At 37.8% G+C, this 25,082-nt stretch overlaps 1 protein-coding gene across 11 annotated transcripts in view; it reads right to left on the bottom strand.

The window, feature by feature from the left end:
- The window catches only part of dock9b (dedicator of cytokinesis 9b), a 74,398-nt gene that overhangs the window by 9,104 nt on the left and 40,212 nt on the right, over positions 1-25,082 (bottom strand). For 9 of the 11 annotated variants that reach the window (XM_030154624.1, XM_030154665.1, XM_030154656.1 and 6 more), the window contains exons 19-45: positions 23,985-24,096; positions 23,782-23,900; positions 22,199-22,285; positions 22,027-22,116; positions 21,788-21,903; positions 18,935-19,004; positions 18,718-18,843; positions 18,568-18,639; positions 18,313-18,459; positions 18,054-18,137; positions 17,862-17,973; positions 17,568-17,746; positions 17,242-17,349; positions 15,101-15,212; positions 14,728-14,858; positions 10,667-10,781; positions 10,514-10,580; positions 10,214-10,261; positions 9,703-9,839; positions 6,675-6,790; positions 6,380-6,517; positions 6,107-6,289; positions 5,880-5,993; positions 5,448-5,663; positions 4,025-4,082; positions 2,643-2,749; positions 1,588-1,710 (exon numbers count right to left, since the gene is read on the bottom strand). In XM_030154624.1, the coding sequence (XP_030010484.1) occupies positions 1,588-1,710; positions 2,643-2,749; positions 4,025-4,082; positions 5,448-5,663; positions 5,880-5,993; positions 6,107-6,289; positions 6,380-6,517; positions 6,675-6,790; positions 9,703-9,839; positions 10,214-10,261; positions 10,514-10,580; positions 10,667-10,781; positions 14,728-14,858; positions 15,101-15,212; positions 17,242-17,349; positions 17,568-17,746; positions 17,862-17,973; positions 18,054-18,137; positions 18,313-18,459; positions 18,568-18,639; positions 18,718-18,843; positions 18,935-19,004; positions 21,788-21,903; positions 22,027-22,116; positions 22,199-22,285; positions 23,782-23,900; positions 23,985-24,096 (3,087 nt within the window). The remainder of the gene's footprint in view (positions 1-1,587; positions 1,711-2,642; positions 2,750-4,024; positions 4,083-5,447; positions 5,664-5,879; positions 5,994-6,106; positions 6,290-6,379; positions 6,518-6,674; positions 6,791-9,702; positions 9,840-10,213; positions 10,262-10,513; positions 10,581-10,666; positions 10,782-14,727; positions 14,859-15,100; positions 15,213-17,241; positions 17,350-17,567; positions 17,747-17,861; positions 17,974-18,053; positions 18,138-18,312; positions 18,460-18,567; positions 18,640-18,717; positions 18,844-18,934; positions 19,005-21,787; positions 21,904-22,026; positions 22,117-22,198; positions 22,286-23,781; positions 23,901-23,984; positions 24,097-25,082) is intronic. The other 2 variants (XM_030154682.1, XM_030154639.1) reach the window with 1 other exon arrangement.

Raw genomic sequence — 25,082 nt, 5'->3', positions numbered from 1 at the left:
TGAAGGTGTTGACAGAAAATATCAAATGGATTAATAACTTTGCTCCAGGATGAAAATGATGACATATGGTCTGATGGACAACATGAACAGGTGGCAGACACAAAAAGCAAAAGTTCACCACCTTGACACATAGTAAACTCCAAGAAGTTTCTTGAAAAGAGTATGAAAAGGTTTTCCAGTTATGGAAAAAAGGATGATAGGCAGATGAACATGGTGATGACTATAAACTACTGTTGTGCTGATATTAAAGTGAGTAATTTTGTTTGTAAATGTCTCCTTGTATTCTTTGTGTTGGGGAAGAATCTTATTACCTCCGCTAGGAGGTATTGTGATCACTTTGCTTTGTGTGTTTGTTTGTTAGCAAGATAACTCAAAAACTTATGGATGGATTTTCAGGAAATTTTCAGGAAATGTTGATACTGGCACAAGGAACAAATGATAAAATTTTGGTGGTGATCGGGGGGGGGGGGGGGCAGATCTGTCTTGGCGGAGGTCTGCGCTCTCCGAGTGCTTTTCTTGTTTTTATTAATTGTTTGGGCAGCACACAATGGTAGGCCCTGCCTCTACATGTCAGCCCTGTGACAAGTCTGGCGATATGTCCAGGGTCTACGCTGCCATTGCCTGATGGTAGATGGGAAAGGCTCCAGTCTTTCTGTGACCTTCCAGAGGATTAATCAATACAGACAAGGAATGAATGAATGAATAATTTTGACTTTGCTAAATTTCATTATCTGCTCTTATTTTCTATTTAATTGAATTTTTGGCATTTTGCAGCTGATCGACAAGGTCAGTAACATGGGGATGGAGCTGGACTCTCTGACAGTGGTGTCAGAGAGGTGAATGTTGTCCAAGATCAGGACAATATTGGACAATTCCACCCACCCATTTCATGTTGTGGTGGTCAGTAACAGGAGCATGTTCAGTGCAAGACTGATTCCACCCAAATGCACCACTGGACCACACAGGAAATCCTTCCTGCCTGTGGCCATCAGACTGTTTAATTCCACCTTATAACCATATAATTACAATTACACATGGCAATTTTTATTTATTTATTTATTTAGTTAGTTAGTTATGTTTCTCTTGCTTATATTGATAATATTTGTCTAGTACATATTGGACAAATCGCTGTTATTTATTTATTTATTTATTTACTGTAGCATTGATAATTCATTTCCTGCTGCTTTTCATATAATTGCATGGAGCAACTGTAACACACAACAATTTCCCCTGAGATTAATAAAGTATTCTGATTCTGACTTTGATTCTGATAGCAAGCAGAGATAGATAGGGTATGGAGGGGGACAGAGGGTAGGGGAATGACATGCAGCAAATTGCCTCAGGTCAGAATCTAACACAGGCCACTGTGATAAGGACTGTGCTCTACCAGATGAGCCACTGTGGTGTCCTATACTCCTGTGTCACACTATGTGTTCTGTTCTACACTTGACAACACTGCACTACACAGTACACTGGCCTATCCACACTTACACTACTGATGCTACAGACTAACACACTCCTTTCAAGTATTTTTATGTTATTTCAGTTCAGTTAATAAAGATGGTCCTTTCCTGAACATTTTTATACCTCAAAGTCTCTTCGGTGTTCGTAGATGGGGATGATGAGCCTGTAGACATCAGCGATGAGCTCATAGCGCTCTGCCTTCCAGAGGCCATCAGCGCACTCCTCCAACAGCTCCATCAGCACCTCCTGAACACATACAAATAACTTTAATCCTTTCCAAACACACAAGACATTTCGGATGGTCTTTTATTTGTCTAGGTGAGCTTAAATTGTGCACATTGTTCCTGTAAAGACAGCAGACTGGATAGGAAATGGACCGATCGTCTCCTTTTATTGAGAAATGACACAGCTCATAAACCTAAAAAGCAGATGGAAGGTAAAAGCACACTGAAAAGCCCAGAGAGGTTGACAAACTCATAAAATGTGTGTGTGCTGTAGCCATCACTTTCAGTTTCATATGGTTATCAGTTCTGTGCTTAAACCTCAGTGTCAACGTGCCTGTGCCCCTGCCGGAGTGCCCACAAGCAAGATGCAGAATACTTCTGATTGTGCTGAGCCTGAGTGCTTTATGATTTCCCAAGACTGCTACTCATGGCAGAATAACAGATGAACCAAGCCCTGTGTCAAAGTCTAGGCTGTTTTTTTTTCATCTACAGGACAGAGCAATTGATACCCTTCACAAAGATAAGAGCCCTTTAAGTTGATATCTGACATGTGAGGCCAATCTGGAAAAAAAAATCCTAAATGCTTTCATTACAGAAATTTGATTGACAGATATTGGCAGATATTCAGTGTACAAGAATAGGTTTAGAAGAGCACAGTGGTTTGACAGAGTAAACACATGAAACTAAAATGGAAGATATAAAACCAAACAAGGGAAGGACAGACTTAAAGGTAAAATTAAGATAAAGTTAAATACAAGACAAAAATACACAGTGGAAGACATTAAACCAAGTAGATAGTGATGTGAAAATCTGAAGTTTTCAATGCATTACTAAATAGATAAGTGCCAATAAGAGAATGAAAGAAATAAAACAACAACAATATATTGCCACATAAATAAAAGCAAAAAAAAAAAAAAAAGACAAAGCAGATTAATGTAGATGAGTGGGTCTTACTTCATTAAAGTGAACATCCTGCATCCCTACATCCTCCATCATGGCTGCCTCCTCGTCAATATTTGGAGTGATGACACGGAAAGCTGAGCAGCCCTGTCTGAACATACCTAAATGTAGAAATCTCACATGAGAAAAACACTACGATAGAAATATCTTCTATTTACATTCTCACAGTTCATAGAATGGCTTGTCAGTATAGAGGAAAAGTCCAGCAAGATGCACAGGTTAACCACTTACATTACACTACCTCTTTATGCTCAGTGTCACTGAATCAAAATTATCAACAAGCAGATATTATGTTAATTTCTTCCCCATTTCCCCATCCTAAATCTGGACCTTTAAATTGCAGTTTCTTGTGATTATACAACTGTACAGGCTGATATTCGAATTACCACCACTAACTATTTGTTTCTTAGCAAATTAGTAGTGTACTAGCTGTTTATAAAATAATTTACTTTTTTTTTGTTGTCCTCTAGAAGACTATACTCTATATTAAAAAGACAAAGCTTTCCCCAATAACCTCCTGATTAATGATAACAAGTGAGAAAGTTGCACATGAATGATGGTCTACTACAACAAGAGGCATTCTTCCTTAATATATTGAATAAATGTGATAAATTCTTTCAACAAAGCATAAAACTAAAACCTGCTCATAATGATCCAAACTACATCTGGAGTTAGAAACACACTATTGACACCATGCAATTTTGCAGGAAAACATTGATTACCTGTGCAGTAAAAGAAGATAATTCTGTGTTCAGAGAGTGTTAAGTTTTCTTTCATTAAAATTAATTTAAAAAATCAAAATAAACCTTCTTTGCAATATATTATGTTAACATTTTTAAACTCAAACTACTCAACCACCTTATAATTACTATAATAATAAGTGTTAAAAAGTCATTATGGCTCTGCCCTGTTTTACACATGAAGGACGTGATGTTAAAGAACTTTGAACTGATTTTATGAAAGTCTGTCCGTTATGCAACAGATCAGTCTGAGTGGATTCATCTTCCGGTTTGAGAGGTAGATCTTATCTTGGGAATGCGCCGTTGGAGTGTTTTTAACACATGGTTGAACGGATGACCCTTGGACCACCTTGGACAGGTGCTCAGGTGGCAGAGGAAGGTGTGTGCTTTTCTGACATCCGTATCTTTTTACTGCCTATAATTTGTCTTAATACACCACCAGTGTGAAATCTGTTTAACTGAGTTTATTTATCAGTTATTCTGGGATAATCTCTTTTCTACTGTGTTAACCTTAACTACCGACACATTATATGGCTTCTCTCGGTGAGGATTATAAAATAAAGGAAGCAGAGTTCAAATGTTCCATTGTTTTTATGTTAAAATGTATTTTTTTAGCAGCAGATATCCCTGACTCACCTTTTCTCCACAGATACTCAGCCACCAGAGCAGCAACATGAACATAACACATGGCTGCCTGCAGGTAAAGAAGATGAACACACAAATAACACATTAAAATCAAACACATAAAAGATCTTAATAATATAGTAATATAGACTCATATTTTACCCAAACTCCAATAAGTAGGTATTGTCATTTAGAGTATTTATTTGCAGATAATAACAACTATTTTGAAATAGGAAAAAAAAAGTGTTTTTAGACTCAAATAATGCAAACAAGACCAAGTTAAGTCAAAGTTAATTTCTTTACAACACAGTAGTAAAATTTTAACTTAGGTAGAATACAGAAATCCATTTCAGTTTTCATGTGTCTTGCATTAGCTGTTGGGGGGTTTAATTCAGATTAGATCACTGAAATAGCCATTTTTGAGCATCTTCCTGCTCAAGAATTGTTGTCTGGAGAGGCAAAAAAATATCTGAGTGCCTCTATGTTTTACAATAAGGTGTCAACTCTGCTTTACGTATTTAGAATTATTTGGGACCTTTGCATTTCCACCAGCAGTAATTAAAAGTTTGATGGATTTATGGAATTATGGATCTACAATAACGCTAGAGTTGAGATTTTTGATATGTTATTGTTCTTATTGAATCATGTTTGTGTTTTATTTCCAACAAAATGCAAAACTGATTAATTGTGTAGTGGAGAAAAAAATCCACTTGCATGTACAGTGTAAGTTATAAATAGAGGACTATAACTACCTGCAGGCCTAATTTGTGTAACTGAGTTGGCGCAGCACTACAACATAATCTAAAGCACTCATTCTCCTGTTTTTTTTCTTTTCGGCTTTTTGTTTGGCTACACATTTTCACATTTGCATAATGTGAGAATGGTTTTAGGCCAACAACACCGATAACAAAATTTTAAAAAATGATTTTTTATTTCCAGTTTTCTGATAAAGGCACTGGGTGATCAGGTGTACGAATTTGTACATATGCTGACAGAATTTTATTTATTTATTTTTTTTAATGCATCACCTTTAGTGCTGTTTTTTTAAAATCAAAAAATGGAATGTGCACTGGTTCAATGCACACTGTTACATTTACGTTACCTGTAAATGTATCTCTTCTAAAAAGAAAAAAAGGAAGGAAGAAATGCATCACCCATTTTCTGTAGTCAGTTAATCATTAGTCAGAAAGCTTTTGGATACTGTAAAGAAATATGCATTGTGTTACTGCAGGACTAACAGCTTAGACGATGAGCTTCAGATCAGACATCAAACTGTGTTTTGTGGTGAATACAAAACCACTGAAGAACAGCAGACCCAAAAGTCTGTCAGTGATCCTCATTTGAGTAGATCTCATCTAGGATTGTCTGAACCTGCAAAATATATGTGATGTGTTTTTAAATTCTTTGAGTACACATAAATAAAGTATTAAAATACCTCTGACAGATCTCCATTTTTGTTGTGGATGCGTGCCATGCTGTCCAACCAGGTCTTCCTGAGCTCAGGTGTACTCGTGTAGGACTTGGCCAAGCTGTACTGAAGATCCACCAACATCTCTGGATCATTCTCGTGCTCCTTCATCTGTTCAGTCGCCATGAGCACGGTCCTGATGCGCTTCATCAAGTCCTTCACATCTGATGGAAAAGCTGTGTGCTACAATGTACAACAGGTTTATTTTACATGAGACTGTACTGGACATTACAGAAAAATGCCAAACATAAAAAATACTGGGCTAATTCCAGTCACTTTTTCAACACACAAAATCTTTTTTTAAAGTCTCTATTCTTTCTGTTAATAATACTGCTTTTCTACACCTAGTTTTCATTATTTTTAAGCTTTCATTAACATTAATCACCTTGACATCCTTACCTTGATGTTCTTGTCACTGTTGGCACAATTGTTGATGATGGAGAGAGACTGCTGGAAACGGGTTCCCCCGATACCAATCACATCTGCAATCAGCTGACTGACGGCAATAACCACCTGAATATATGAAAACAAAAGCCATAAGTCAAGCCCACACTGACTCAGACACACACACACACACACACACACACAAAAAACACAAAAAGTGAAACTATGAAACACATTCGTACCTGCAAGTGTGTTCGTACAAAAGACTTGCGGCCTGTGTAGTCAAAGTTGCTTTTCATGAGGAAGTAGAGGAGATGGGCAGCGTCGCTGCGGATGGAGCTCAGCTTGGAGTTACAGCACTTCAGGATTTCATAGCACAGAGAGGCACACATGTCTGCTCTGCCATCAAAGAATGTACAGGGGAACTGGAGGGAACACAGAAATAAATAATAAAGACAAAATAATAGGCAGTTTTGCTGGAATTTGCATAACCTGAAGGATATGCTCCCTTGTACCTTGTAGATGAATGTCCTGAGTGAGGTGAAGACCTGTTTGAGGGCAGCCTCAGACTGGGGGATCTGCAGGAAGCATAAATGGACCTGGAAAACCTTCTTCATCAGAGGGTTGTGACCCAGGTCTGAAGTCAGCTGGGTCTGAAATGACAGGAGGACATGAGCTGTTACATTTTGATGTATGCCCAGCCAAACTGTATTGTACTAAAAACCTCATGCAGACTTTTTATACCAGAACCTCTTGTTAATATTAATCATGGAGATTCATTGCAAGTTTATGGTCTGTTACAGTCCACACCTTGAATCCCATGATGAAGATGCTGAGTGTGTCGAGCACCGTCAGACAGACCTCTGTGGACACATTGGCCTCCAGCAGACACTGACTGCTCACGTCTGCTTCTGTATGGGAGTACACTGCACAAAGAGCACAAGGTCACTGCAAGATGCATTGTTTTATTGGAACCATAAATATTAATTTTGCTGAAACAGATAAACAGAACAGGTTTTGATTAGGTTGTTGATAACGCCAGTGACTAAATGATTACTTTGGCAAGAGAGTTTTATAGAGATTTTATCTGTGCTGCCACTCTCATTGGCAAACAGCAGAGGTCAGTAACAGTCAAATAATGTCCAATAAAAGTCACATACTAAATATTTTTGTGTAGTATGACAAAAGGCAAAGCATCATGGTGTTGCAGAAGTTTTTTGGCTATGCTGCTATCTGAATCTGTAATCTAAATGACTGCTTTTATTGTTGAAAAAAGTGAAACCTTTGGAATTTTGAATTTTCTGCAGAAATATGAACTAAAATCTAATCAGATTTCCATACAAGTATTTCATCTACTCAAAGAGACATCAGTTTAAACAACTAGACAAAACAAGTACATGGACAATGTGTATTAATAAAAGAGAAGGCAGGTTTACGGAATTGTGTCATGGTCCAAATAGAGAATTATAAAGACCTTAGAACCTTTTAAGAGTTGTAGATGTTGTAGGTAGTTGTAAGTTTACTGAAGCGCACCAGCAGAATTTCTTTCAGATTCAGATTCAACATAATTTTTATCTTACACAGGCATGAAATTGTCTGGGAGGTGACAGGAAAATGTCTCCACAAAAGGCCTCTGTTGCTATAGCTATTGTCAATGTTGGTCTATCACCAGAAGACCACTGAATAACATTACTCAGAGCTGCAGAGAGGGGTCCACTACTGCATGCATTTAGCAGTATAAAGTTTGCTAAATGTCACATGGATAAGACAGTATACTATTGGACAGATGAGACCAAAGCAGAACATGCTGGCTTAAAGAGAAGCCTTATATTTGGACACAGATAAAACACTGCATCCCTGTATGACAGGGGTGTCAAACTCTTGTTAGTTCAGGGGCCACATTCAGCCTAATATGATATAAAGTTGGCCAGACCAGTAAAATAATATAAATAATAGGATAAGAACTTATAAATAATGTCAATTACAAAGTTTTTCTCTGTTTTTGAGTGAAAAAAGTCAAATTTTGAAATGAAAATGTTTACATCTATGAACCGTACTTGAACAATACATGAACAAATATTAACCTGAAAATTCTTAAGAAAAATTAGTGCAATTTTAACAATATATTATGCCTTAGTTTATCATTTATACATATGCATCACAACTTACAGATCACAGTAGATCTACAAATACACAAAACATTTAGCAAGAGGCAGAAGATTGGTACAATTCCACATACTTCTCTCAAGAAATTTCAGGTTATTTACATTTTTTGCTAAAGGCTGATCTGTAAATGTAAACATTTTTGTGTAATTTTACTTTTTTTTTTACACTACAACAAAGAGAAAAAATTGTAGTTTTCATTATTTATAGGTTATTCTGATAGTATTTTACTTGTCTGGCCCACTTGAGATTGAATTGACCTAAAATGATTCTAACATCTTTGACTGTTAATATCTTTAGTGTAATTTCTGCATTTCATAAATTCATCCCAGGGCCTGATTGGACCCTTTGGCGGAACGGATTTGGCCCCCAGGCCGCATGTTTGACACCTGTGCTGTATGAGAACATTATCCCATCTGTGAAACATGATGGCTGCAATATCAGGATTTGAGCCTGCTTTGCCAGGTCTAGAACAGGATGACTTGCTATCATTGATGGAGCTACAGTTTTACTAAAACATATGACACTAAAATGTCAAAGTCACCTCCACCTCCACCTGCAAAGTTCAGTGGGCACAAAAATACAAGTTATTTACTAAAAAAAAGTTAGATCAGAAGACATTCAATGTTTTAGAAACACTGACCAAATAGGAATGCTGGGGCAGAATTTCACAAGGAAAGTGTGTGGAGTGGACTAAAAATCTAGACAATCCAACATGTACCAAGTAAGGCCAATTAACAGTTACTAGAAAGGTTTGGTTGAAGTTACTCATGCAAATATGAAGGACAACATCCAAAATAAATAGACTTTGATAGTGTGATGCAGGACCCTGACATGACATGGCTATCTAAAGAACCCTGTCAAGAAATATTATAATAACTAGTGGTGCCAGGCACAACAAACCCCGCCCCTCACACATATTGTAGCTTATTTTGGCATCAATCCAGCTGATGTCATCATGTCTAAGCGTGCTGACATGCATAGACACAGACACATAGACAAATTCCGTCCATTTTAATCAAATGGGAAGAAAAAAAAAGATTTAAAAAATTCAAACAAAATTTGAACTTTGACCTACTTTTGCCAAAATGTAATCACATCTATTCTGGGTTACTGGCAATCTATAAACCAAATTTGGTATGAATTCAACTGATAGTTTTGCTGCTACAGACATGTGAAATTTCGCCCATTACAAGTAAACGGGAAAAAAATAGATTTAAAAAAATTTATAAAAAATAGAAACTTTGACCTACTTTTCCCAAAATGTAATCAGATCTATTCTGGTTAACTGGCAATCTATAAACCTAATTTGGTATGAATTCAACTGACAGTTTTGCTGCTAGAGTGTTAAAATATAAATCAAAGAACCAAAGAAACAAACAAACCAAGCCACAAACAATACCCCTTGCCTCCCCTTCCAGGGGCGGGGTAATAATGATTTGAAATTCTGGAACTGCATATAACATAAAAATCATCATTCATAGTCTGTTCATCAGTCTGTTAAGATTTAATAATTTTTAATGATAAATAAATAAATGGATGTACTTTCAATTCTTGCGTGAATATGTGATTGTGTCTTAGGGCAAATTTATGCATAAAAAGAAAATTCCATGTGGTTTAACAAACTTTTTCATGTAACTCCAGGAGCTGTGTTTGATCCACAAGCGGTACTTACTGTTATTAAAGGTGTGAGCATTCTCCAGAGTTCCCAGCTGTTGCAGGCGGGCATGAAGAATCCCTGCCCTGTTACGAGACACGGGCAGAGTCAGAGACTTCTTGTCTGGAGCCACAAGCCCCGAGCCCTCCTGATTCCTGTTCAGAGAAGAGACAGATGCATAAATCATAACAGAATGTCACAAGACCAAATCAGAGTTTTAAAAAATCATCTTAGTGGTGTTACATAAAAAGAGTTAGTATATAAAAAGCTTATACATAAAAGTGGCCAAAAACCTGATAGTTTGTCCTTACCCATGCAGGAGTGAGCCCAGGCCTGTGACATTAATGATTAAACAACTTGCCAGCAGCATTAATGGTGAGACAACAAACCAAAGAGCAGGGGTTAAAAGATTTAGCAAAGATTTGCAAGTGTAAGCATCGGTAATGTTACTGGTTAAATACAGATAATCAGCATGGCTGTTTAGTTAAGTAACTTTATATTTGGTTGAACAGAGTGACATTTACTTTACCTGGCGATGAATCTCTTCCCCATGTACTTGAACTGATGGAGGCAAACTCTGCAAAACAAGTGTTTTAAAATTTTACATACATTTCTGTATCCTGTTAATGTTGAGGTAATATTGAGGTACTTTGTTTTACCCACAGGTTACTCAAAACATACACATATGATAAATTCTTCATCTTGTTTTCTCAGTAAAACAAATAGGTCCACTGTTATGACATGCAATTCTAATATTAACAGCCAAAAAATCTCCTGTGAATCAGCCATTTCTGAGAATAGATGGCTATAAAGATAGTTTAACACTTACTCTATTAATGTAAAGAAGTCCATTAGGTCTGAGGGAGCTGCTTTGTTCCAATAGGAAAACAGTGCCTCTAAAGAAAATCAAATGAGAGGATTTTGTGAGAAAAAAGACTGAGGTGATCTTAAAGTGTTTAAACGCTTGGGTAGCCTGCCTCACCCTCCGACATGCTCTTGAGAATGTGCAGGAAGCACATGAGCAGGTTTTTGATCTCATCCCGGTCCAGTTTATCGCAGCGCAGCACGGTGCTGCCCAGGGCGGATGCACATTGGTTCTGATGCAAAGAAGAGAAGAGGAAAAGGGGGGAAAAAACAGTTATCGGAAGAGCAAGTACATAAACTGAGATGTCAGAAAGATAAAGCATATCACATTCAAAACCAAACTTCAGAGATGAGAAATGTCAAGTGTTTTCCTTAGGGAAAAAAATGCACTAGAGGGAAAAAAGCAAAGCAGCAGCTTTCTGCTTTGAGATAACAGCATCAATTCCAGATTTTAAAAAAGAATATTTATGGTCACATTACAGTATCTGAGGCAGTAAATCAACACTGCAATGAGGTCAGATAAAACTTTGCAAAAGCACAAACACTCCCTGATATGGGACACTCAGAAGAGAATGTTGGGAGGATTTGGAGCAGATTGTACAGATTCCTGTAAACCACCAACAATCATTCCAGAGGTTTGAAAATTTGTACATATTATTTAGATTTGTTTAAAATAATCTGATAGAGTTGCTTGACTCTGTACAATCCTCAAAAGGTGCTGGTCAGAGCAGATGGACAAATCAGGAGGTGAATACTTGTATAGGTATGTTTTCCACATGATTTCCATCTGCTGCAGCTGGTTTGCTGTTTTCACTCGCGTTGTCCTGCAGTAAGTCAAGCAAAGGCAGAGAGAGCAGGGAGAAGTCCACGGTGGCCCGCTTAGTGGCAGTTTTCAGAGGTGGGACTTGATCCTCAGGGCACATGGGTAGAGGCGGCACATTGACTGAGTGCCTCCTGGGAAACTTCTTTTGGTGGGTTACCGTGCAAGGAGTGATGAAGCACTGGGGAAGGGGCTAAGATGAGAGTGTTGATGGGCACATAATTAACATACTAGTTTAAGAACATATGGGTTCTTTCATACCAGCTGCTGTTCAAGATTTTATTTCATAATCAAGAAAAACTCTGTCAAGTTCATAGGAATTTGCAAAATCCTCAAACCCTTCACCAAATATTTCCTGATTTTTATCATTACCCTGTGTATTATAAGTCTCTCAATTAGCATATTTTTCCATTGGACAGGATGGAAGTTCACATTTGTAACTGATCACCTAGTAGTAACTGCTTGTAAGCAAAGCGGTAAAACCTTGGTTGACAAGAGTGAATTGCCATATGCACAGAAGTTGCAGATGTCTCATCTGTGCTGCTGATTGTTCAGTGCTTGGTGAAGGAAAACTCAATCTGATTTAAACTCATTTAATTTTAGCTCAAAATGTTTATGGTTAAAGATGAACTTTGTTACTTTCCTGAAGAAATGACTTACAAATTGTGGTTGACAAAAGAAGTGTGCCAGTGGCTGGAAGAAAAGGGTTTTGGAGATTATTCAAATATGTTTTCTGGTGAGTAATCAATGCCTGTGTCATATTAAAACCATCTGAAACATCTTGTGAAATTAGTTTTGCTGAAATGCCAAAATGGATATATATAAAATATAAAAAAACACTCTGGAAAGATCTAACCCAAAAGCACAGCAACACAATGCAACAGGAAAACTCTGTAGTCAAGTGAAATATTGAAGCATTGTTCATGAAGGACCCAAACTAGCAAAAGTGAAAACAGACCTTCAGAGTTCCACCAAGCTTTTTTCACATCTAGACCAGAGCTGATAATCAGATCAAAACCTGATGAACCTAACCCTGTCAAACCTTGACCAAATGATCCTAGGAGGGGGTTGAAGATTCATTATGAGCCAAAAGGCCTTTTTGCACAGCAGGCATTTTGGCTTGTGAACACAGAGATGTTAGTGATGACATTTCCAATTTACTTTAACCATTGCAGTGAACAACATGCACAGTTGAAATGCCTGAAACTGACACCTAAACAGAATGTAGCCCTTTTAATGATGACCAACTGCATGTGAGATTTCTACCTTGAGGAGTCAAGATGTCTGAGGCCATGGCCTGTAGACTTTTTTCACAAAAAACAACTTGCTAAGAACTGAAACTCAAATCATCACTCCATTACAACATCATCATATTGTAACTGAGCTATGCATCTTTGTTTTGTTCTGGTTAACAATTACCTTTACAGTACATAAACACCGAAAAGGGAAATAGACATAATAATAAAAAGTAATAGGACCAACAGTGAAGATAAAAAACATTTTCAGAATTATCCTAATACTTTGAAGAAAAATTATGCAATATTAACTTTTGGATATTTAATTGAAATAAGAAAATCATGTAGCTAATACTGCATGGAATCTTGTACTAGACTCAGTCTGCTGCATTTATAAGTAATTTTAACAAATCTTAATTACTTGTTTCAAGTCAGCGAGACGAGGTACAGTAGGCATGTTTATCACAAAGCCACAAATTTAAAAATCAATCATACGAGTTCCTCTAAAACAAAACAATGTGAATTAGATTGCATTATGTGTCTCTGTGTTCCTAACATTCAGAATGTATTTCCGTGCAATGAACACTATACTTCCTGGGCAGTGATGTTTTTCATTTATCTTGATAAGAGTGCACACCACCAGTCAGAAAATGGGTATTATAGAATTACTAGTGTTGTAGATCCTGGACTTCATCACTGTCAATACCGAGGGTGAGATGTGAAAAGGTTTTTTTTTTTTTTTTTTCAAAATCCACATCCTGACCCTGAGGGGCAACATCCCCCAGCACAAATATCTGTTGTGTATTCAAGCATGCTGTACCGCATTTGTCCAGCAGCCACCACCAAAGCAATCACGTGATTCTGGGCATAGCAATGTGATTGTAAGGCTATTGTATTCCAAAATTACTATTATCTCCCAAAATATTGGTCCGATCAACTTCCTGTTTTTCCTAGTCTCTTCTGGACCAAAAATACATGAGCATGCCAAACTGTAACAGTCACCTCTTTCTGGAGTTTGTGTGATGCAAAAGACACACACACAATATATAATCTATGGGTACGAACCAAATAGGAGATTATGTAGGATATGAACAAAAATAAGAGAAAATGTGTTCATATGGTTTCTTGCATGAGGCCCAGTGTGTGCCACTTTTTTCTTCTACCCCTGCACTTCTGTTGCACCCACACCTGTCTGCTCTCACACATTTTACTCTGTCTTGAGAGAAACAATCTTTATTTACTTACACTTACACTTATCCCAGCTGCAAATATTAACCATATATGCTGTTTATATTGCTTGTAAGTAGGACGAAGTAAATGTCTGTTGATTATTTTAAAATAAAATTCTTTGATTGTGTTGAATTAAAAATCCAAAAACGCAGCACAAAGAGACCCTCCCACTGGCCACCTGTTTCATCTCCTCCGGGGGGAGGCTGCGATGTTCCCAGGCCAGTAGAGATATGAAACACAAAAACCACCTTGTTCTTCTCAATGTGGAGCAGCATCTTCTTTGAGCTCTTCCTGGATGACTGAACTCCTCCCGATGTCTTTAAGAGAAAGCTAAAAAGCTAGCCTGCAGAGGAACCCTTCTTGCACCCACGATCTTGTTATTGTGGTCACACACAACTTAGTCCCCTAACCCACACCTGGAAAAAATGGATGGGTCGGGGTGATTATTGCTCCAACTACTGCAGCTGAGCCACACTATGATTGTCATGGAAACTGGTGTTGGAATGAATGATAATTGTCAATAATCAGTACTGTTGATGAAGATGTACAAATAATTTAACACAACCTCCCACACACAGGTGGTAACACACAATGATAACTACTGTATACAATCACCTAGTGTCAAAACAGGAGTAACAGGGTTCTAGAAAGAACCTTTTTTGAACAACCAAAGGGCTCTAGGTAGAACCTTTTGTCTTTAGTATTTATCATTTATTTATTTATTTATTTAGTTTATTTATTTCAAATATGCAACAAAACTAACTTATCCCACTTAGTCTTTAGAAATGATATAGTATGTGATATAATTGCTATGGGACATAAAGTCTCTGGAAAACCTGTGATTGTGGAGTCAGTAAGTAATGGAGAAAAGAGACCATTCCTGTTTCTGTGTACCTTCTCCAGGGAGTTTGTCTTATCGCTGCTTTTGTCCAGCAGGCTGTTTCCAGAATCAGTGGAGACCAGAGAGCCTCTTGAATCTGCATGGTGAACTGAGCTGACATTAGGAGTAGAGCTATGAGGAGATGCTGCAGAGAGAAAACACAAAATACTCAGATTATAACACGCTTTAGGTTTATGGCGATGGAATGTAAAGTTAAGTACATCTACATGACTAAGGTTTTGAATAGAGGAAAAAGTTTGACTTTCAGCAGAATATTTTCATAGTTCTTTAAGTCTGATTTCTTCTTCCACCAGTGACAAAGAGTTACGAGAGAATTTCGGCTACATTAGCTTTGCACTTTTATAATAGGCAAGACAGTGGTTTAACCTGTTCCTGAGATTACTCCAAACACATCTTTGTGGAGAGCATTTTCTATGCAGCTCCCAGGTTTCTGAGGAGTCACAATGGAGTTCTGCACCAGAGAGTCCTCCCTCGCATTCTGCAAAAAAAAACATTGGCAAAGGGAGCTTGTTAAGCTCCACAAATGAACAAATTAAGAGAAAAACACTTGAAAAATAACTTGAAATGTTGTGACACATGGTGTAAAGAGCAGTATGCAACACAAATCCACCAACTCTAGACTTTGGATGGAATTTTGCTGGAAACATACAGATTTCTAATTACTGTCTAAGATTGTGGAGTTTTATGAAATATGGGAAATATTAACAAAGTTATGAATTACAGAACCTGAAACATGTGAAGTATTATAATTACACAATGTACAATGATATCCTGTGGGGGGTGCTTCGGGAGTATGGGGTCCGGGGCCCTCTGTTAAGGGCAGTCCGGTCCTTGTATGGCCGAAGCAGGAGCCTGGTTCGCATTGCTAGCAGTAAGTCAGACCTGTTCCAGGTGCATGTTGGACTCCGGCAGGGCAGCCCTTTGTCACCGGTTCTGTTCATTATTTTTATGGACAGAATTTCTAGGCGCAGCCAGGGGCCGGAGGGGGTCCAGTTTGGGGACCACAGGATTTCATCTCTGCTTTTTGCAGATGATGTTGTCCTGTTGGCCTCATCGAGCCTGGACCTTCAGCGTGCCCTGGGGCGGTTTGCAGCCGAGTGTGAAGCGAGGGGGATGAGGATCAGCACCTCCAAATCCGAGGCCATGGTTCTCGACCAGAAAAAGGTGGTCTGCCCTCTCCGGGTAGGTGGGGAGCCCCTGCCCCAAGTGGAGGAGTTTAAGTATCTTGGGGTCTTGTTCACGAGTGAGAGAAGGATGGAGCGTGAGATTGACAGACGGATTGGTGCAGCGTCTGCAGTGATGCAGTCACTGTACCAGTCTGTCGTGGTGAAGAAGGAGCTGAGCCGAGAGGCGAAGCTCTTGATTTACCGGTCAATCTACGTTCCTACCCTCACCTACGGTCATGAGCTTTGGGTCAGGACCGAAAGGACAAGATCCCGGATACAAGCGGTCGAAATGAGTTTCCTCCGTAAGGTGGCTGGGCGCACCCTTAGAGATAGGGTGAGGAGCTCAGTCACCAGGGAGGAGCTCGGAGTGGAGCCGCTGCTCCTCCGCGTTGAGAGGGGCCAGCTGAGGTGGCTCGGGCACCTGTTTCGGATGCCTCCTGGACTCCTCCCTGGGGAGGTGTTCCGGGCATGTCCTGCCGGGAGGAGACCTCGGGGAAGACCCAGGACATGCTGGAGAGACTATGTCTCTTGGCTGGCCTGGGAACGCCTCACGGTCCCCCCGGAAGAGCTGGAGGAGGTGTTTGGGGAGAGGGAAGTCTGGGCATCCCTGCTTAGACTGTTATCCCCGTGACCCGGCCCCAGATAAAGCGGAAGATAATGGATGGATGGAGGGTCACCAGTATCTCATTAAAGTTCTACTATAATACCTGAGGTCTGCTCAAACTGTCAGCTCATTTAAATCAGGCCTGAAAACATTATTGTTTACTACAGCTTTCTCTTAAACTCTTAAATAATGTCTTTTAAATGCATTTTAAATCGCATTAACATAATCACATTTTATCGCCAATGATTTTACTGTCTGTTTTAATTTTAATGTTAATGTTTTTAAAATAATTAATGTCTTTTAATTTAACTTTCTCTCATCTTAAATGTATTTTTATGCCTCTCCTGTGATGCTTTTATGTTTTATGAAAGCACTTTGAATTGTCCTGTACATGAAATGTGCTATACAAATAAACTTGCCTTGGCTTGCCTTACTATAGGCGTCCAAGAAGACAAATGATTCAAAGATCCCTCAACTATAGGACTGTTGCTCTAAGAATTATGCCACATACTGTAAAAAGATTTACACATATATCAAGAATCCAAGACTGAACTGAATAGAAAATGGTCTGACCCATTAAAAAACAATAATTAATGAAATTGTATCTGTAAATTGAACTATTACGTGTTGTAGTTCTATTAAAATTTTAGAGTAAAATAAGATATGTACTGCTGTTTTGAGGCTGTTGGAACGAGAGAGGTGCTACTTAATTTTCAACCACTAGGTGTCCCACTTACACTGTGGTTATTGAGAGGGGATGACTCTTTGATCTCCAGTCTGTAGACGTTTTCCTGGAGCAGGCCAAACATAGGGAGGTAGAGAGTGGCAAGTCGGGCCTGTTGGCTCTGGAATAAAACACAGTAGGAGCTCATGGGTAAAAATAAGAAATTAGGTCAAACTGAGATTCAGTGCCCTTTAAATTTAAAGTTGAGAGCAATTATTTGTCAAAAGACCTCAATTTTATCCCCATTTTAATCTGCCCTTTCTGTCTTTTCTTTCATCCTCTAAAAAAAAAAAGAAAATGTTTAGAGGATGGTAAGGCTGACTGGACAGCAGGACTCACCTTTGCAGCATAGCGGTCATCGAACGTGTGCTTGATCATCAATCCTTTGAGGACTTGGATGGCGATCTGACGGATCTCTCGATACTCCTGAAGAGCACCACCCACTTCCCTCAGCAGCAGGCCAACCAGGAAGTGGTTCCGACAGAAGTCATCAGTCAATGAATAATCCAACTGGAGATCTGCAACAAGCAACACAAATGATATTGATTTACAGATAAGATGTCAGAAGACAGGATGCAGAAAACACGCCCTATGCAGCTAAAAATGAAGTGAGGTGGAAGTAAGCGATTTTACCTTGGAACCTTTGTATCCTGCCTTTTCCAAAGGGCATGGGCAGGTTAAGAGGGACGTAGTGCTCATGGTTGCAAACAACCCGGAGGAACTCAAATTTAAACTCATATAAGGTCTGGAAGAAATACAAGGGACGGATGATATTTTTGAGTTTAAATTTTTAACAACCAGACAAGTGCAGCAGAAATCATTCACCTTTGGATCTCCAGGTACGAAGCAATTCATGTAGTTGTTGATCTGCTTGAAGACAAAGCCTCTGTCCATGAAAGTAAAGCAGCGCTGCACATAAAGAGAAACAAATACAGTCAATGAACGTCAAATAAACGCCCTTAAATGAACAAATACGCCATAATTGGAATTCTTCTGATTTCTCCTGAAACAAAGCTTAATTTTTCCAAACTATTCTGTATATCAAAGGTAATACTGCATTGCAGACACTGGGAGGAGTACCAACCTTAATGAAAACTGCCAGGCTGTGGTTGGCATTGCGAGCAGCATCCAGGTTGTCCTTGTATTTCTGCGTGATGTGAGGCATCAGCATATTGACCAGCGTCTCCACTGCATGGTAGAAGGATGCTGAAAAACGCTGGTTCCTGGAAAGCTGGACCAGGATGTGGGAAGACAAGGACAACAGGACTTAATCATAGGAAATGAAGGTCAGAGAGAAGATGAGAAAAGAAGATAACAAAAAAACAAAGCAAAATCCTACCTTAACCTTTCCACTTTCTATTAGATAATGAGCCACTGATTTCACCAGAGCCTCAAAGAAGTACCAAGAGTGCTACAACACAGAGTTAATGTAAGAGAAACACCACACCATAAATATGTCATTTCACAGGAACTCAAAGCTACAGGTTACCTTTAGCAGCTTGTTGCTTGTAAGAAAGTCAGTAGATGGTTTGAGTATGGCTGTCATGGCCTTAGCCAGCTCCTCGTGAACTGTTTTCACATTGACAGATGAGTACGGCTCAGGCTTAAACACAAACTGAGAGGAAACATAAGAAAATCTTATGTAACATTTCTATTTTTACCTACAAATATATAATCAGCACAGACACACTGCAAGGAGTCCACACCTTGATGTAAGATCGTAGGTAATGCTCAAGTCCCTCTTCGTGGCACTGTGCTACGACATGAACCATCACCCTGAAGACAAAGAGAGGACACAGATAATGACATAAAACATAAAAGTAAAGAGTGGAGGACATGTGGGACACGATTTTCCCCAGAGAAAGGAAATGTAATTTTCTTCATTCTAGGGCACCTCATTTAAACACTGCCTACAGCACTTCAAACACTAGTCTGAAACACGGTGGTGATATAAAATGTATGCAAGGAGCGCAAAAGCCATAGGTGAGTCTGTAATGATGAAAAGGATTCAGTTGACTTGAGGCACGATAGGAAAAGGAACCCTTTTCATTCCTACAGAAGAAGTTTGGTAAAGGCTACAGAGCGCGTGTTTAATTTAATTCTTTGGAAAATGAATTTTATTCTTTGTTTCCAGCTAAGTTTGTATTTGGTGAATAATAAACTGCTTTACGACTTCACCACCCTCCCTTATTACCTGATTTGGCACCATCTAACTTCAACTTATTTCCAAACATGGCCAGAATATTGAAGGGATGATGTTGGTGGAGTTTTTATCCATATCCATCAACATTAAAGCTCCTATATATACATGGAAGTGTGTGGACCTAAAAGTGATCTATGTTGAAAATTAGCCCCTACATAGTTTGATTTCACCTGAGAATCATAGTCCACCTATAAATATTTCAATCTACCACCATATTTCTTAAGGGCTGAGCAGAGAATGGGAAGCATACAACAGTGAAGAAATTAAGTTATTTTACTTTTTTTTTTTTTGCATGCACATAAAATGATCATTATACTTCAGTTCACTGAAATCTCATGACAGCTTAGACTCTGATAGTTACAACTGCAGCAGTTCAATTGTAGGTTTCACTTTTTTGTCATTTAACAAAATACAAAAAAAGTCATGTTTTGTTTGATGTGTGGAACAGGAACTAGAGGACAAATTGACCAACTTTGTTTTGATGATAATAAATAGCAATAATTTTTTTAACATATAAAATTAAACTTAATGCATATATTTTAATGTAGCTTAAAAGATCTAATGCATGACATTTAAACACTCAAACTGCAGAAACTGAAAATAAAAGTCTGTGTTCATGTACAATGACATGAAGAAATAATCATTCCATTTTTGTTGCTTTATAATCCAAAACCTTGCACTGCCATGTTTCTGTAAGAATATACTCTTTTCTTCATCTATTTTCCATTCTATATCAGGTGGTGACCAATGATAAAAGTTAATACACTTCAAACTAAAGAGCCCCAAACAGACAAAATAGTTTCATTAAACATTTGTTGCAGCCAACCATTCAGTTGGGTGTGACATCACTGCTGCATGTCACTAAATAACACACAGTGAAGCCTTAAATATTTGGATGTATTTTCTTCTTTCAGCACTCGCTCTTTCAGTGTACAAACTGGTTTAAAGCTGTAAAGGCATTCGAGCTCACATGAAAATTTAATAATAAGGGCACTGAAACAAAAATGGCTGACGTTTTCACTTCATGTTTGTAATTGTAATCTTCCCCTTCATGATGAAGCAGGGCAAATATGTCACCCCACTTTACTAGACAGACAGACAGACAGACAGACAGATAGATAGACTTTATTTTGAACATAAGTAGGCAAAACAAATTACCAATTTAAGCAGGACACTCCAATATATTGAAGGAAATAAGTCAACCAAAAAAGATTAATTTATTAATTAAATTATTTCATTTCAATTAAATCATTAATTACAGAAAAAAGAACAAATGATTACATACCATTAATAACTACTACTGTTGTCCTCCCAGTTATTATTACTATCTCTGAAAAATAAGGTTTTTAAACAACTTCTGAAATCTATTTCATCATCATGAAATTTGCAAAAAGAACATGACTGTTTGCACTGCTCAGTCAGAATCTGCCAAACCTCATTAATTTTCCATCAGGTGAAACTGAAGGTATTTTATCACTGTATTCAGAACCACTGGACTCATAAAGGCAGTGCCTCGTAAAACTATTGTCTTGATCGGTTAATTTGTTTGTTGGTTTGGATCTGAAATAATTCACAGGGCATTGCAGAAGTGCACTTTTAGTCACTGAACTCTGGTTGGTTTAAGAAGCTTCAGTTCCCCATGGAAAAAGTGTGAAAATATTCTAAATATAGCGTATGTGTGAAGCAATATTGATTTTTCAAGTGATAAAACAAACAAAAAAAAAAGTCAAACTAACACTTCCAGAGCCTCATATGGTTCTGCGTAAGTGTCTTGTGTCTCCCATCAGTACCTTGACATTCAGACTCTGATCACCTGATTCTTTCACACTTTGCAGCAATTTTCAGAATAATGTGGACATTTAACAATGCTATGATGAGGGCAGCATTTATGGGTACAAAAACTTGAACATACAAGTTTATGAGCAAAAACTCTTAAAGCAAGAGATTAAAGCAATAGATTTGTCAGGAAAAAAATTCTTGGATATTATCTGAGATAATTATATACAGTATGTACTGGGACAAAAAAAATCCTGTGCAAGATGAGATTTTCAGAGAAAGTATTTCAAAAGCAGAGAAGACAAGTTTGATTTGTGTTGCAACCTATTAAACAGTACTTTTCAGTGTTGAAGTATGTTCATTTTGTGAATTTGGTTGCAAATATTCAGAAGTGTTTTGACAGTGGAGAGAGCCAGTACAAAAGGAAATGTTACAGCAATTCATGATGCATTCTTGTAAGGTTAGATAGGGTTAGCACCTTCATGCAGCAGCAAATGTGCTATGTTGCATTTTAGGTCAGCATATAAAAGGGTGTGTGTGATGTGAAAAGCCATGTACTCAGTGCTTGTATGAGACTTGCCTGGTCACGTTGACTGCTACATCTTCATGTGTGGCTCTGGTCAGGACACAAAACAGCTGGTTAAGGATGGTAGGAAGAAAGTTCACCATCACATGACCCTCCATTGCATGAAGACTCTGGAGAGAAGAAAAAAAGGGAAAAGATATTGACTCTAGCCTGTCACATTCCTTAACTGCCAGATTAAAACATTGTTTTGATGTAGCATGAGCAAAAGGGTGTGTTGCTTCAGCTCTGAATACCTTCAGGTACTTCACCAGTTCCCCCTCTGAAGCCTGTTCAGACGTTTCCATGCTTTGACAGTGGTGGAAGAAGTTGTGCAAGTGCTGATCCTGTAGGAAACATCTGATTTCAGTACAAACTATACTTGTTGAGAATATACTGTGTGTGTACATTAATGGCTAGAACAGATACCTGAGTGTAAACGGTGGAAACGAGATGAGTTGAGACTTTGAACAGGGGTTTCCCACCATCGACCCACTTGATCTCTGAGCCAGAGTGCTGGATCACAAGAAAATTCACATAGCATAATCAAAAATGAAAGAATCCATTCAATAATGATAAATTAGTGTCATTTAAAACAAATAAATGTTTTCTTAAATCCAACTTCACTCCAAAGTAGCCCAGAAACATAAGCTAGACTATCCTGTGTAAAACTAATTTTCCTGTATTGTGTTATTTTGTATTGCAGGTTCTTCAAAAGCCCATAGAGACTTTCAGTGTTGTAACTCATCTCCTACTACTCAGGTTACCCACCCAGGCGTATAAGAGACTGCACTGGTTCAGTGAGTTCAAAACTTTACCCACACCCTTTGCTTCTACCTGCTACATCCTGCTCCTGTTTTTGTTTCTTTGCCTGCCTTTAGTTTCTGCAAAACAACTTCTATTTAAGAACAGACCTGTTAAGGCTTTTAGTAATGCTTTCACTGCTTTGACAACCTTGCAACTGAAACTAAATCCTAAAGTGTGATGACATGGATTGTAGCACAATATTAATACTCTCATTCCTGAAACAATTAAGACAAAAATGTGATCATGTGCACTATTATTTCACTAGTAATCCCAATTATTGCAATATTCAGAAATCGAGATGACATTAAACAGCCTATTCTGAGATTAAGACAAAGATCCTCACATAGAGAAAAATCCACATTTCTAGTCAGAATGAGGAAACACACCTACTGTTACAAATTATGAAAGAGGATATCAACAGTTTTTGAAAATAAGCAAGTAACAAAAAAACTGCTTTTTCCAGAAGCTGTTTGAAGAAACAAAAGAGGGAGGTTGAGTCCCTGGTGGAGAGTCACCCACCAGTGGAAAATTTTGAAAAAACCCTATTTAAAGGGGGTTTGCAGCTGCACATAAACAGTGACATTACATTAATATTTATTTTCATTATTCATGTAAGCAGCTTATTTGGAATTATATCTTTTTCAGAGTAAAGGCATAAATTGTTATATTATGTGCACATAAAACAAAAGCACAACTCTTTCCTCCCTGTATGCTAATTTATGTCCTTTCAAACCACTGAGTTGATGGGCTAAATGTCACCCACAATGAGCGTAAGGAAGCACAATCTATGCACTAAATGCCATAATGCCATTAAATGCTTTCCATGTGCATTATTCAACAGTTTCAATTACAATTTAAAGAAACCCACCACAGAGAAACAATACAGTTGAGTGGTGATTCCATTAATTGTTGGTTTTAGGGATTACATTTTAATGCTGATCAGATTACTCCTGCATTTGATATAAAAGCCTGCTGGTCTTTTTTAAGATCTCAATCTAGTCATAACTAATAAGATCTTTATTCTCTAACCACAACATCTCTAAAACCATAAAGAAAAACTGAGATGCAGAGTGAAAATATCTCCCCATTACTTTTGTGGCAATAAATACATTTCCATCCAAAAAAGGACCTGCAGTCATACAATCAGTTTGAGATGAAATACCATTAACAGAGCACAAACCTACAAAAATAATCATGCTTCTTACCTTGGTGACACCATCCTGGGAGCCCAGGTACCCGCCAGGCAGATTAACGGCGACAGGTAGCTGCTGTTCGTTCATGATGACTCTGCCATCCCTGAGCAGAGGCAGCCACGCCGAACCCACTGTGGGAAAAGAAAAAACATCAGGTATTCGGGAAGAGAGGAGCAATGAAGCTACAGCAAGAAGAAGCATGAAGATAAGCCTACCTGGAGTCTCCACCACGTCTTTCTTTTTGCTGTTACTGTCACAGCTGACATGATAGAAGGTGAAGAGAAGGTGATGCTTCTCATGCAGCTGAGTAGGGAGCTCTATCTTTATCTGAAAGCCACAAAAACACAGATTCCTGGGGTTGGATCCCTAATACAGAGGAAGCTTTGTTCAGAAAATAAAAGTGAGAAATGCCTGTAGAGAATTTCAGATGAGGATTAAGTGTGTGGTGCCTTCGTGACCAAAAAAAAAACTTTTACACTTTGAACTTGTTCACTCTCTATACATATCTTTGGCTGTTTTATTCAATGCAGGAAAAAAAGTACTTAATTTAATTAAATAATAACGTGTGTATGTATGTATGTGTATATATATATATATATATATATATATATATATATATATATGTGTGTGTGTGTGTGTGTGTGTGTGTGTGTGTGTGTGTGTGTATATATATATATATATATATATATATATATATATATGTGTGTGTGTGTGTGTGTGTGTGTGTGTATATATATATATATATATATATATATATATATATATATATATATATATATATATATATAATATTTATTTATTTATTTATTTATTTATTTATTTATTTTTTAATTAACTAGGACTTGAATAGCTTTCTTCTATTTTGTGCCTTGCTCATGAATGACCCTCAGAATATTTTACATCTTCGTCACTTTTTTTCTCCAAGGGTGAATTCAAAGCTCGGATAAAAAGTTGTGTAACTGAAATGTAATTACTTTTCTTGAGCTTGGTTTTGTTATGTATCTTGTATCCTCTCTGATCTGTTTAACATGTTTTTGTTTTGTACATTTTTGCCATGCTTGATTTTTTTAAAATGTATTTTGTAAGTGATGCTGTGCCTTCTTTGTCAAGTATCTATCAAAGATTAATTATTATTAAGGACTTCCTAAATAAATATTGTTTACATAAATGGAAAAAGTTACGACCTTGAGATGTTGTTCTTCCATTTTTACGATTTTATGACTTTCAATTCAATTCAGTTCATTTCAAATCTTTATTTAAACTTTGAAAATCATTGAACTTTCCCTCATTTTAATAATGCTGAAATAAAGAGA

The sequence above is a fragment of the Sphaeramia orbicularis genome, chromosome 2 (genome assembly GCF_902148855.1).
Source record: "Sphaeramia orbicularis chromosome 2, fSphaOr1.1, whole genome shotgun sequence".
Lineage (NCBI taxonomy): Eukaryota > Metazoa > Chordata > Actinopteri > Kurtiformes > Apogonidae > Sphaeramia > Sphaeramia orbicularis.
Note: the sequence above shows the minus strand (reverse complement) of the source record. Positions and strands in the feature narration are given on the sequence as shown.